This window comes from Pelophylax lessonae (assembly GCF_965119305.1).
Source record: "Pelophylax lessonae genome assembly, chromosome: 2".
NCBI classification, from domain to species: domain Eukaryota; kingdom Metazoa; phylum Chordata; class Amphibia; order Anura; family Ranidae; genus Pelophylax; species Pelophylax lessonae.
In genome coordinates this window covers 691208905-691221781 of record NC_138769.1, presented here as the reverse complement: position 1 = coordinate 691221781, position 12877 = coordinate 691208905, and the positions used below count along the sequence as shown (strand labels likewise).

General features: G+C 44.7%; 1 protein-coding gene across 2 annotated transcripts in view; it reads left to right on the top strand.

Annotated features, from left to right (window-relative positions):
- The window catches only part of LOC309545257 (cyclic nucleotide-binding domain-containing protein 2-like), a 525861-nt gene that overhangs the window by 142918 nt on the left and 370066 nt on the right, over positions 1-12877 (top strand). For both annotated transcript variants that reach the window (XM_082244395.1, XM_082244394.1), the window contains exon 6: positions 1713-1804. In XM_082244395.1, coding sequence (XP_082100521.1) covers positions 1713-1804 — 92 coding nt within the window. The remainder of the gene's footprint in view (positions 1-1712; positions 1805-12877) is intronic.

Sequence of the window (12877 nt, the reverse complement as noted above, 5' to 3'; positions counted from 1 at the left end):
AGTGTGCAGGGGGCAGGAGTGTGCAGTGCACAGAGTGCAAGGGGCAGAAGTGTACAGCGCACAGAGTGTAGGGAGCAGGAGTGTGCAATGCATAAAGTGGAGAAAGCAGGAATGCATAATGCACGGAGTGCAGGAGGTGTGTAACACATGGAGTGCAGAGGTCAGGTAAATGTAATTTACAGGTCAATAGAACAAAAAATGTCCCCCTACTCTCAGTATCCCCAGCACACCAATCTCTCCCCTTAGATCCCTCTCAGTACAATCCACCCCCCAATACCTCTTATTACAGACCCCTCCCCCCCCCCAGTACAGACATCTTTCCCCTGTTGTGACCTTCCCTAAGGCTGAGAAGTTCCCTAAGGCTGAGAAGGCAGGAGAATCGCGCGTTCGGAGTTCCTTCATCAGGCATGCTCTGAACGCTTCTTCTGCCTTCTCAGCTGTCGGATGTGACGTCAACTGCGCCTCTGCACAGACCCGGGCACCGTGGAAACACCAACGCTGACTGAAAGAAGCTGACAGCCATCAGCTCATCGACACAGCAGCATCCATCCGTCACTGGCCCAGAGAGACTTTGCAGATGACCTGTTCAACTTACCATGCTGGCATATCGTTCACCCTTGTGAGTGCACTATTTCTTTTTACCCTCATTAAACTTTCTATGCTACACTTAGTAGGCACTGCTTTTTTGCTTTCTCCTTTCATGTAGAGCCTCTCCTCGCTCCTGCCTGCAGCCACTAAGTACAGCCTCATTACCACCATTGTCATCTGACCACTGTCTTTGACTTTCCTACCACCTGCCCCATTCCAAACAGTTGTCTAAGTATATACCTGCGGCCCTGTCTACGCTGGTATATAATACAACCCCCCCCCCCCTCCCTTTCCAGAACAGACCTGCACCACCATGTGGCCAGGTTTTTTTTACCCATAAACAGACACCCTAAAACAGAGACTGTCCCTAAGAAATTGGGGCGAATGGTAACCACAACTTGAGATGTCCAGTGGAAGCCTTTGTGACGGGGTGACAATGCAAGAGCACACATGTGAGACATGAACAGGGCGCTGTCACCTGTAACAGAAAGTGCCGAAAGAAGGGTTTTAGTGGCAGAATCACCATAATGTTTTAAGGAAAGCTGCAATTAAAGAAAAAAAAAGAACAAAAATAACTTAAAAACCACATTAACCAGTTAAAGCCTATATAGGATTTTAGACATTGGTCTTACATATACTTTCCAATTTTCAAAAAAGTGTACCCCTTTAAGATATTTTTCAAAGTAACTTTTCATAATACTTACTAAAGTAAGACAATTCATTAAAAGACAAAACCAATATCTAATTATGTTTGGGGATTTTCATCAGTGTGTATTGTATATTTCAGAATATATCAAGCCACATTCCACATAACAAATTCTCAAATCTCTTCAAAATTGCTATTAATGTTTGGTAAGCAGGTGCTAAAGCTGTCAGTCGCTTGTACTAAATTTAATTTACAATGATTTTGTTCTGTATCGATCATCTGAATGATATTTCAGTAACCTAACATAGTTTAACATTCATAAACAATTTATTTGGCAGTGGGAGTTATATGAGAGGAGGGTGAATAGTAGCGAGGAGTTCTGAAGTCTTTATGATATCAGGATTGATTCCAGAGTCAATGAATTGTGACAATGCAATCTAAAGTTTACATATGAATGAGACTATTTCTTTAATTACAGGCAATGCTTTCCCTGAGGACAACTGTGAGCTCCTTTGCTGCATATCCTGTTCATGTGCAGGAGAACTTAGCCCAGCTTGGATGGTATGAATGGTAGGTACCGCTGTACTTTCTTGACTAGCGTAGAACAGATGTCACTATAAACCTGGCTGAATGGCCAACCTACCACCCACTTGCCCCCTTTCACCTTTACCTTATCCCAATAATCGAGACGACACCGTGAGTGGAATAAAATTGGCCATAGCAGCCCTTTTATTAACCAATTTCAAATTAAATTAACATAAATTAACATAAAGGAAAAAACCATTCCTTAAAACAGAAACGTCAAAAAACAGTTAAAGCTTTTGTTGGTCTTTGAGGCCCCCCATTTTAATGTTCAGATAAATACTACACTGCGGGCCCACTTAACCACTTTACCTCTGCTCACATTGCTGCTACTGCAGCAATGTGGCTCGTTCCCGTCCAGCGACGTAGACCTACGTCGCTGGACTCCTCCCCCTGTAGGCGGCGCTCGCGCGCCGCCGGAGGCGCGCTCCCGCAGTTTTCAGTCACAGCGGGAGTCGGGCCAGGGGAGGAGCAGTGTCGATCATCGCCGATCTTCTCCGATCGTCGGGGAATCGAGTGAGGAGATCCGCCCGCCTGTGTAAACAGAGCGGGTGGATCTCCTAAGTGACAGGGAGTGACAGATCGGAGTGTTCAGCATAGCTGAACCTGCGATCTGTCCCTGTGTCACTCAGTCACCCCCCCTCCCACACGTCAGTAAGCACCAGGCATACATTAACCCCTCCCTCTCCAATAAAATTAACCCCTTCACTGCCAGTGTCATTTTTACAGTAACAGTGCATATTTATAGCACTGATTACTGCAGTAATGTCACTGGTACCCCCAAAAGTGTCAAAAATGTCAGTCAAGGGTCCGATCTGTCCGCCGCAATGTCGCAGTCCCGCAAAAAAAAATCGCAGATCGCCGCCATTACGCGTTAAAAAAAACCCACCAAAAATGACAGAAATCTTTCCCGTAGTTAGTAAACGCAATAACTTTTGCGCAAACCAATCAAAATACGCTTATCATGATTTTTTTTACCAAACATAGATAGCAGAAAACAAATTGGCCAAAAATTTTAAAAAAATTAGATTTTTACATTTTTTTGGGGGGAATTTCATATAAAAAAATGTTAAAAATATTGTTATTTTTTCAAAATAAACGCTCTTTTTTTGTTTATAGCGCAAAAAGTAAAAAGCGCACAGGTGATCAAATACCACCAAAAAAAAGCTCTGTTTGTGGGAAAAAAAGGAAATAAATTTTGTTTGGGTACGGCGTCGCACGACCGCGCAATTGTCAGTTGCGCCGAATCGCACAGCGCCGAATCGCAAAAAGTGGCCTGGACGTAAGACAGCAAAATCCTCCGGTGGTAAAGTGGTTAAACATGCTAGGCCTCCAGCCGCAAAACTCCAGCTCTGAGACAACACTCTACCCGCAGTGTACCCATGTTTCCTTCCAGTCAAACTGACCTCAACTGGAACGCACCAGAGGGAACCTACCACCAGTGGGTCCCGAACCATTACCTTGTCTTAAAGGTTCTTGCACCTGCCAGCAAAGACCAACAAAAAGACGCCACAGCTGCTACGACATCCCAGGCAAACCTGTCAAAACAAAGCAAAAGAACAAACCCCCACCAAGGAACCAACAAATAGATTTTAAATAATAGGGAATGAGGGAGGGACGCTTCTTCTGCCGAGTGAGGGGATTTTGGCGCCCCCCAGCCGATCCCACCTCTTCCTGCCTGCCAGCCCCACCTCCCCCTGAAGCTAACCTAAACAACTTAGGCTCCCCCCCATGACACCACTGTCTGAACTTGTTTCCTAATTTAACCCCTACCACTCCCCTGTCTACCTAGTCATGCTGGCCCTATGCTATCACTCCGCTCCTGCTCCGGGCCTCACTTTTCAGCAAGTTGAACTCTAGCCAGCCGCTTCCATCCAATGAGCCTTTTTTTTTTTTAATTGACCTTCAGCCTTACCTTCATACTTGCACAGTTGTACAGTCTCCTCTCCTGTACTGAAATTGCTCTGATTTTGCTTCTCACAGTGTGCACTAGAAGCTGAAGCAAGTCAGATAGAGCCCACCTCATTTTGGTTGGAAGACATCCAGCATTATCTAGCCCAGACTTGGCTTGGGGGCATAATAACCTGCTAAATGCAGAGACTTTCTAATTGAACTCCAAGGAGCAGTTTTACTTAAAGTATTTGCATTGCTGTTCTCAAAGCTCTGAGAATTACACAGCCTTCCCAGAGGTGCCTTCTCTCCACACCCAGCTATCTGACTGAACAGTGATAGAGCAGCAGGAGAGTTATGTGGTCGCCTCTCTGCTCACTTCATTCTACGTTCTCCTCATATCAGCATATTACTTGTCAGTACATTTGCTTGCAGTGCTACCCCTCCCTCTCCCAATCAAAATGTTCTTCTGCACATTGGATTGCAACAGGCTGATACCAATTATGAGGATTTTTGTGCACTTGATACCATTGTTGGTGCGTTATCCATGGCAGATGGAAGGAAGTTCAGAGATCCTGCTATTGGAGTCCTTAAGCATTTTAAACTAACATATGATTGAATACTGTAATGTCCCCTTGTACCTATGATATCAGTTGTAGGGAAAATTGGATTTTATGGTGTACATGCTTTTATTGGAAAATACTTGAAATTCTATAGATGAGCAAATTTGTTAAAACCTTTTGGCATATTTCCTATTTATTTTGCAGGGTTAGATATTCACAAAAAAAGTGTGTTGTATAATATAACATATATATATATATATATATATATATATAGTTACATAGTTACATAGTTACATAGTTAGTAAGGTTGAAAAAAGACATAAGTCCATCCAGTTCAACCTATATATATATATATATATATATATATATATATATACACACACACACACACACACACAGTATCTCACAAAAGTGAGCACACCCCTCACATTTTTGCAATTATTTTATTATATCTTTTCATGTGACAACACTGAAGAAATGACACTTTGCTACAATGTAAAGTAGTGAGTGTACAGCTTGTATAACAGTGTATATTGCCTGTCCCATCAAAATAACTCCACACACAGCCGTTAATGTCTAAACCGCTGGCAACAAACGTTAGTACACCCCTAAGTGATAATGTCCAAATTGGGCATAAAGTGTCAATATTTTGTGTGGCCACCATTATTTTCCTGCACTGCTTTAACCCTCTTGGGCATGAAGTTCACCAGAGCTTCACAGGTTGCCACTGGAGTCCTCTTCCACTCCCCCATGACAACATCATGGAGCTAGTGGATGTTAAAGACCTTGCAGACCAATTTGATGCAGTGTGCGGCATATGGTCTGAGCACTGACAGGCTGACCCCCCACCCCTTTAACCTCTGCAGCAATCCTGGCAGCACTCATACGTCTATTTCCCAAAGACAACCTCTGGATAAGACGCTGAGCACATGCACTCAACTTCTTTGGACAACCAATAGCGAGGCCTGTTCTGAGTGGAACCTGTCCTGTTAAACCGCTTTATGGTCTTGGACACCGTGGTGCAGCTCAGTTTCAAGGTCCTGGCAATCTTCTTATAGTCTAGGCCCTCTTTATGTAGAGCAACAATTCTTTTTTTCAGATCCTCAGAGAGTTCTTTGCCATGTGGTGCCATGTTGAACTTCCAGTGACCACTATTAGAGAGCGAGAGCGATAACACCAAATTTAACACACCTGCTCCCCATTCACACATGAGAACTTGTGAGTTATTTTGAAGAGGACAGTACATTTACACTGTTATACAAGCTGTACACTCAATACTTTACATTGTAGCAAAGTAACATTTCTTCAGTGTTGTCACATGAAAAGATATAATAAAATATTTGCAAAAATGTGAGGCGTGTACTCACTTTTGTGAGATATTGTATAGATAGATAGATAGATGGATAGATATAATTGGTTGGGAATTCCCTCTAGACCTAGGTTCAAGATTGCCAGTTAAGGAGAGGGTTTTATTAAAAAATCCTGTTGTCCCGTATCTGATCCGAGGCCAAGATGCTGAGAGGGCTCCCCTTGCGGCTAAGTGCGGTACACCCCTGAAGGTGGTACAGGAGGTGTAGCGCCCAAAGAAGCACAGGTTGCCAACAAGGTACTGAAGAGCTGGGCCGGCGATCACTTGGTGGATGCTGGAAATGACAGGATACACAGCAAGACAGATGTCTCTCAGGAAACTCCAGATGTACTTGGCAAACTTGGGCACACAGAAAACAGTAATAGAAGCCAGGCTGAGGGTCAAAATGGGTAATTCGTCTGGGGGCAAAGGCAGGTAGCAGAAACAGGAACTTGGCTGAGGACACAACAGGAAGGCAGGCAGGTAGAAATAGCAAAGTCCATAAAGCAGCCGAGGCCATACACAGGTGATCATACAGAAGCAAGGTTGGTAGAACAAGCCAGAAGGTCTACACCAGGAGAAGAGATCAGACCGGTCAGGAACAAGCCGGGTCACAACAGGAAATCCAAGGTAAGTAAACAGAGGCTCAGGGACACAGGAAGGCTGAGGACAATCCAGCAACTTGATGGAATCAGCAGCAAACTTATATAGGCCAGCAAATGGCCTCATCTGTCACATTATGTGTGCGCCATTCCGCACACACATTCACTAATTCACGCCCCGTGCAAATCGCCATTCTTTTGCCAATGCGCATGCGTATGGTGGTGTGCCTGATGCGCCCATCTCTAGTATTGGCAGCAATGCCAGTTCTTCCATGGCCTTTTCCCTGACACCCGTTATCTCTGAAAAGTTGAAAATTCTTATTCCAAAAGCTCACAATACATTTGCAGGACCAAAACATGTATAGGAGGCTTCCAGCATAGAGGGGAGCGTGCAGGAAAGATCCGGGTCAAACGAAGGGGAGTGAGATACCAGCGGCGGGTGTTTTTTGGGTCATATCCCAATGTTGTACACAGTGTGTTGCTTTGTAAATTGATCTTAGAGCAGTGGTCAATTGGGAGGGGGTGAATTCAGAGCCTAAGTTATCTTCCCACTGGTGAAAAGGTTTTGTTTTGTGGAAGGTAAGTTTCTCTAGTAGTATACTGTATATAAGGGAAATTCCTTCTGTTTTAGGGGGGGAGGAGAGGGGTAGAGGAGTAAAATAGCCACAGTTTTCTGGTCAGTTTAGTTACAGGGATCTTTAACATCGGCTGGTTGTTAAGGAGTGAGCCAGGAAGCTGGCCGCTGCATCCTTAACAACAGATATCAACAAACACTGTAACTGCTGACTTTTAATATAAGGACACTTACCTGTCCAGGGATCCAGCGATGTCCTCACCTGAGCCGATTCTTTAATCTGCTCCAAGTAAGTAAAACAGGCACGTACCGGAAGTGGGGCAGCGGGTACCTGTCAAAACCAGGTACCCGCTACACTTTTCCCCCAAAAAGTGCCAAATGTGGCAGTGGAGGAGGGGGGGGGGGAGTATGAAAATGGTTGAACGTCCGCTTTAAGTTATGGAGACTCTCACTTAAAACATAACACAGGGATACATCAAGCAAAGATCAACATCAAAAATAGCAGTACCTAGTATAGCAACCTGTAGCATAACTGTGGTTTGTGTTAGACAGTAGCCAATAAATATCCCAAAGGACCCTTTGTATGCAGCTCCTAAGAGGTGTCTTGTGCTAAGTGCAAAGGGTTATGATCATGAGGCAGTCAAAACCTTAATTTCTCTTTCTGCTCTTATTATTTTGCCAGCTATTTGGTGGGGCCCAGTCTGTAAGGTGGTGCACTTAATTACCATTCCTTTAAGAGTCTGTATGCAGTGATTAATGCTCCTTAATAAAGATCAGTCCCCATATGCTAGCAATGGTAATGTGAACCCAACAAACAGCTATTCACCAGTCTTGTGCACATGGAAGACTCCAGCTTAGATGCTCGGTAACAAGGAGCTCCTCTGGCATTGCCCTTAGTACGAATCTCTTCTCTGCGACTCTGTGTCCTCTGGTCCTCCTGCAGAAATGAGGAAGTCCTTTTGCCCAGAGCCTGGTAAAAACTGCTCTCCCTCTCCTTCCCTTATAGGCCTCCCCTGAGAGTTGTAATCACCTCATCTGCTTCCACGACAGAGTAATTTCAGCATACGACATCTCCCATAGTCCAGTGCAGTTTGCATCAAAGTCTTTCTTGTCCCAGTCATTTTGTCACATCTCACTGGCTCCTTCTAGTGGGTGAAGGTGAAACAGCATTGCTTATGCCAACATAGGAGCCCTGTATGAACATATGGGGCAGCTTCAGCACAGTGTCTTTTTGGTTGCCTCCTCTTGGAAAAGCTAAGCACCTGGTTAACAATAATAATAATAAAATAGGTGCAAAAAAGTGATCTATTGAGCTAGAGGTTTAGCAGAGTGATAATCAAATATTCATAGAAATTAATACCTCCCAATGATAGCTCCATGTCAGTTGGATGGCCTAATCTCTGTGTGAATGGCCAGCTTTAGGACAACCTGCTATTTTACTATGATTTATCATGATATTTTATAATATTTTCAGTGGAATATGGGTCAGAAAAAGCAATGTATTTCCTTTTGAATCGAAACAAATAAAACTATTTTTTTTTTTTGGGGAGATTTATTTTCCTTACCTGTATCTCACAGCCTCTGTTCACGAATAATGGATAACTCAATTTAAGGCTAATAAAGTGTAACCAGCAGCCGGTATAGGTATATACAAATCTGTACCTGGGGACATTTTCCATTGACATTTCATTATGAACCAGGCCTAGAAGCACCTACAGAAATGGAAGGGGGGAAATAGAACAGCTTTAACTAATGTAAGAAGAGCCGACAAGGAAATTAAAGCTGGGCCAGAGATGAGCGATGATAGAAAATCACTTTTTAAATGAACAATGGGCTGCTTGGTAGGAAGAAAAAAGGCGAGTGAAACACAAAACAATGTAAAATAAAACCTCGAACGACCAAGATGGGGGTTGTAAACACAATGAATGGGGCTGGAGGTATTGTGTTACAAAGGCTAACTCTGCCATTTGCAATTTGCAATATTCTAGTTATAGTTGCTGCAATCAGCATCACAGGTATGGCTTTCCATGATGAAAGATGCTTGATAAGTGCCGAAATCTTTTAGAATGTGAGCAGAGAGTGCACCATCTGATGGGAGCCACCTCATCTAAAGACATAGATGCTGTAAGGAAAGTTGTACTGAACTGCTCTTGGAAATGCTAGCTGCCTGGCTGCCTCTGGTCCCAATCCTTTTATGAGGGGCTGACCTGGAACAAGCTTGCAGATCAGTAAACTAAGAGCCCCGTTCACACCGGTGCAACTTGTCATGTGATTTGACAAACCAAATTGACATTACCAAATCACATGACAAGTCGTGCCCCATTGCCGACAATGGAACCGTTCATATCGGCGCGACAAATGTTGCAGCGATTATTATTATACAGGATTTATATAGCGTCAACAGTTTGCACAGAACAAAAGTTTCCTGCACTATCTTTTACCGATTTCATTGCAACTTGCAGTGACTTCTGTTAAATGAAGTCGCAAGTCGCAATGAAATCGGCAGTACAAATTGCACTGATGTGTGGCTTTGAAATCACGCTGAAGTAGCGCGATTTCAAAGCTGCACCGATGTGAACTAACCAGGGCAGAGTCAACTCATAACTCCTTTGTTAGAAGGAGATGTCATTACCAAAACCTAATTTTTAGAGTATGGAAGAGCTGGACCCTCTGTCAGGTTTTTATTGTTGTCTGTGCTCCTATTGGAAGTATTTCCCCTCACTTCCTGTTAGGACAGGAAGTGATGTAAAATTTCTTTAATGGTGACACATTTTTAATAGGGGGGGGGGGGGGGCAGATACAACGTTTGATAGGGAAAAATGTATTTATTGCTGCCTGTGACTTCCTGTCCTGGTGACAGCCCCTCCTCCCATTTCTTGTATGACTGTCACAGGGACAGGAAGTGATGACACATCCCCCCAATAAGGGTGACAAACAAAAATAGAAACCTGGCAACATTGTTATAACCTTTTTCCAATAAAAAAAAAAAAAAAATGGCTGGAGTTAAACTTTAAAGTGATTAAAATGTAATAATTTTTTAATTAAATTAAAAAAACATGATATACTGACCTGCTCTGTGCATTGATTAACCATGTGCCGACCACACGCCGCCTTTTTACTGCGGCAGTGTGGCTCTCCTGCGCAAACTGACGTAGACCTACGTCGGTCATGAGCCATCACCCTCCTCCCGGGACTGATGCTCCCACCAAAAGACCCTCTGTCACATGCTTCCCACAGATTTATATCCAATCCCAGGGTGCACTGCAGTAAGACAGTCATAAACCGTGGTGCGCTAATGGCTAGGTTTCCTCCACTGACCAACAAGATCCCTCATTGGATACAGTGGGGAGACTCCCCAGACTCAACAGACACACCTGGAAACATGTGACCGCTAGCTAACAATTCAGGCATCCCTGATAAGCAGACAGGGCCACATATGCATTTTCCTAGCACCTACCTAGGAGGGTGCTACAAACCAATTAAGATACTGTTTCATTGCATTTACTATTTCAGTAATTTGTAGAAGTTGCAACCTTTGATCTGCATATACCATCCTTTTAAGAGACCTTACAAGTTGTTTTTATAGTTTATTTTTTATTATTTTTAATAAAATATATTCCTATGTAACCCTGTATTAACCCTTTGTTAAATCCAATCATCCCTAGTTAGCTCCTTCCTCCTCTTCCCCCTTACCTAATATTTTTCTGCTCCTTTTTGCACACAGCCCTGCATTTTCAGTACCATGTCCACATCTCTGCATCTTCAGTAATATGTCCACAGCCCTGCATCTCCAGTACCATGTCCACAACCTCTGACATCTCCTGTACCATGTCCACAGCCCTACATCTCCAGTACCATGTCCACAGCCTCTGACATCTCCTGTACCATGTCCACAGCCCTGCATCTCCAGTACCATGTCCACAGCCTCTGACATCTCCTGTACCATGTCCACAGTCCTACATCTCCAGTACCATGTCCACAGCCTCTGACATTTCCTGTACCATGTCCACAGCCTCTGACATTTCCTGTACCATGTCCACAGCCCTGCATCTCCAGTACCATGTCCACAGCCTTGCATCTCCAGTACCATGTCCACAGCCCTGCATCTCCAGTACCTTGTCCACTGCCTCTGACATTTCCTGTACCACGTCCACAGCCCTGTATCTCCTGTACCATGTCCACAGCCCTGCATCTCCAGTATCATGTCCACAGCCTCTGACATCTCCTGTACCATGTCCACAGCCCTGCATCTCCAGTACCATGTCCACAGCCCTGCATCTCCAGTACCATGTCCACAGCCCTGCATCTCCAGTACCATGCCCACAACCCCTGCATCTCCAGTACCATGCCCGCAGCCCCTGCATCATGCCCGCAGCCCCTGCATCTCCTGCACCATGCCCGCAGCCCTTGCATCTCCTGCACCATGCCCGGCGGCCCCTTCATCTCCTGTACCATGTCCCCAGCCCCTGCATCTCCTGCACCATGCCCGCAGCCTCTGCATCTCCTGTACAATGTCCGCAAACCCTGCACCATGCCCGCAGCCCCTGCATCTCCTGCACCATGCCCGCAGCCCCTGCATCTCCTGCCATGTCCGTAGCCCCTGCATCTGTTGCACCATGTCTGCAGCCCCTGCATCTCCTGCACCATGTCTGCAGCCCCTGCATCTCCTGCACCATGCCCGCAACCCCTGCATCTCCTGCCATGTCCGCAGCCCCCTCATCTGCTGCACCATGTCGGCAGTCCTGCATCTCCTGCACCATGCCCTCAGCCTCTGGATCTCCTGCACCGTGTCCACAGCCCCTGCATCTCCTGCACTGTGTCCGCAGCCTCTGCATCTCCTGCACCGTGTCTGCAGCCTCTGCATCTCCTGTGCCATGCCCACAGCCTCTGATATGTCCTCCTGTACCATGTCCGCAGCCTCTGACATTTCCTGTACCATGCCCACACAGCCTATGACCACCTCCTGTACCATGCCCGCACTTTTACACCACTTTTAACCAGAATTTTCTTATATATATATATATATATATATATAGCCCTTTATGCTTTCATATCTGTCTTATCTACAGGTATATATAATACACTCTTCAAATGTGCTTTAAAATGCTGTTGGGTCGGTATACCATGGGGCTGGTATGAAATTATTTCCAGGGCTGAATTTTATTCCCAGCTCGGCCCTGGCTCTGCCCACACGGCCGCATCATTCATTTACACAGCTATGTGTGTGAATGAACTACAAGCCCCGGCATCCTTTGCAGTTGTCGGCTTGTAGTTCTCAATGATCTGCCATGGCACTGTGGGGTAGTTCTTTGATTTCTTCCTGTCAGTGTATCTGTCTGGCCGTATGGAATGTACAGGTACACAGATATACTGACAGGGCTGCATGACACCAATGCTTTACAGGCTCTGAAAGGAAAAACGAATAAATGCAAATTTTTTTACCTGCGAAAATATGTGTATTTATTATTTTTTCTATAAGATGAACTTACATTTTTAAGTCTCCTGTGTCCTGTATTGCACTCCAAGAAAGGGATTTTAGAACTTGTGAATGGGGCCATGTGTGATTAGCTGCTGGAGACCCAGCGGGTGCAATTAGTTGAGGGCAGGAAACCCCATTGAAAGCAATGGGATGCTAACAGCTCCTGCAACTATCTGAGAACAATCACATGTACTCACTCATACATTGACAACTTGCGAATGATCGTCCCTGTCTGAATCCAGGGCCGATAATTCACGGCCCGGGTAATCACTGCATGAACGATCACATGCCTGCAGGTAATCAAAGGGAACCCCATTGAATCTACCACAGCTAATCGTAGTGAACCCCATTAAGTTCTCCTGCAGCTTATCGTAATTGGCCCCATTCCGACAAACGATCAGCTGATTTTCAGATCGTTAGAATAGTGCTTTCGACAGGGGATTATGAATTTTCGTACAACAAAAACTGGATGTGCAGGCTATAAAATTTTCATCATACATGAACACAACATTTGATATTCGTTTAATTAGTATAGTTTTCGTCCGAAAAAAACATAAGAGCAAGACTAAGCATGCTCGGAAACTAAAGAACACATACAAAACAAT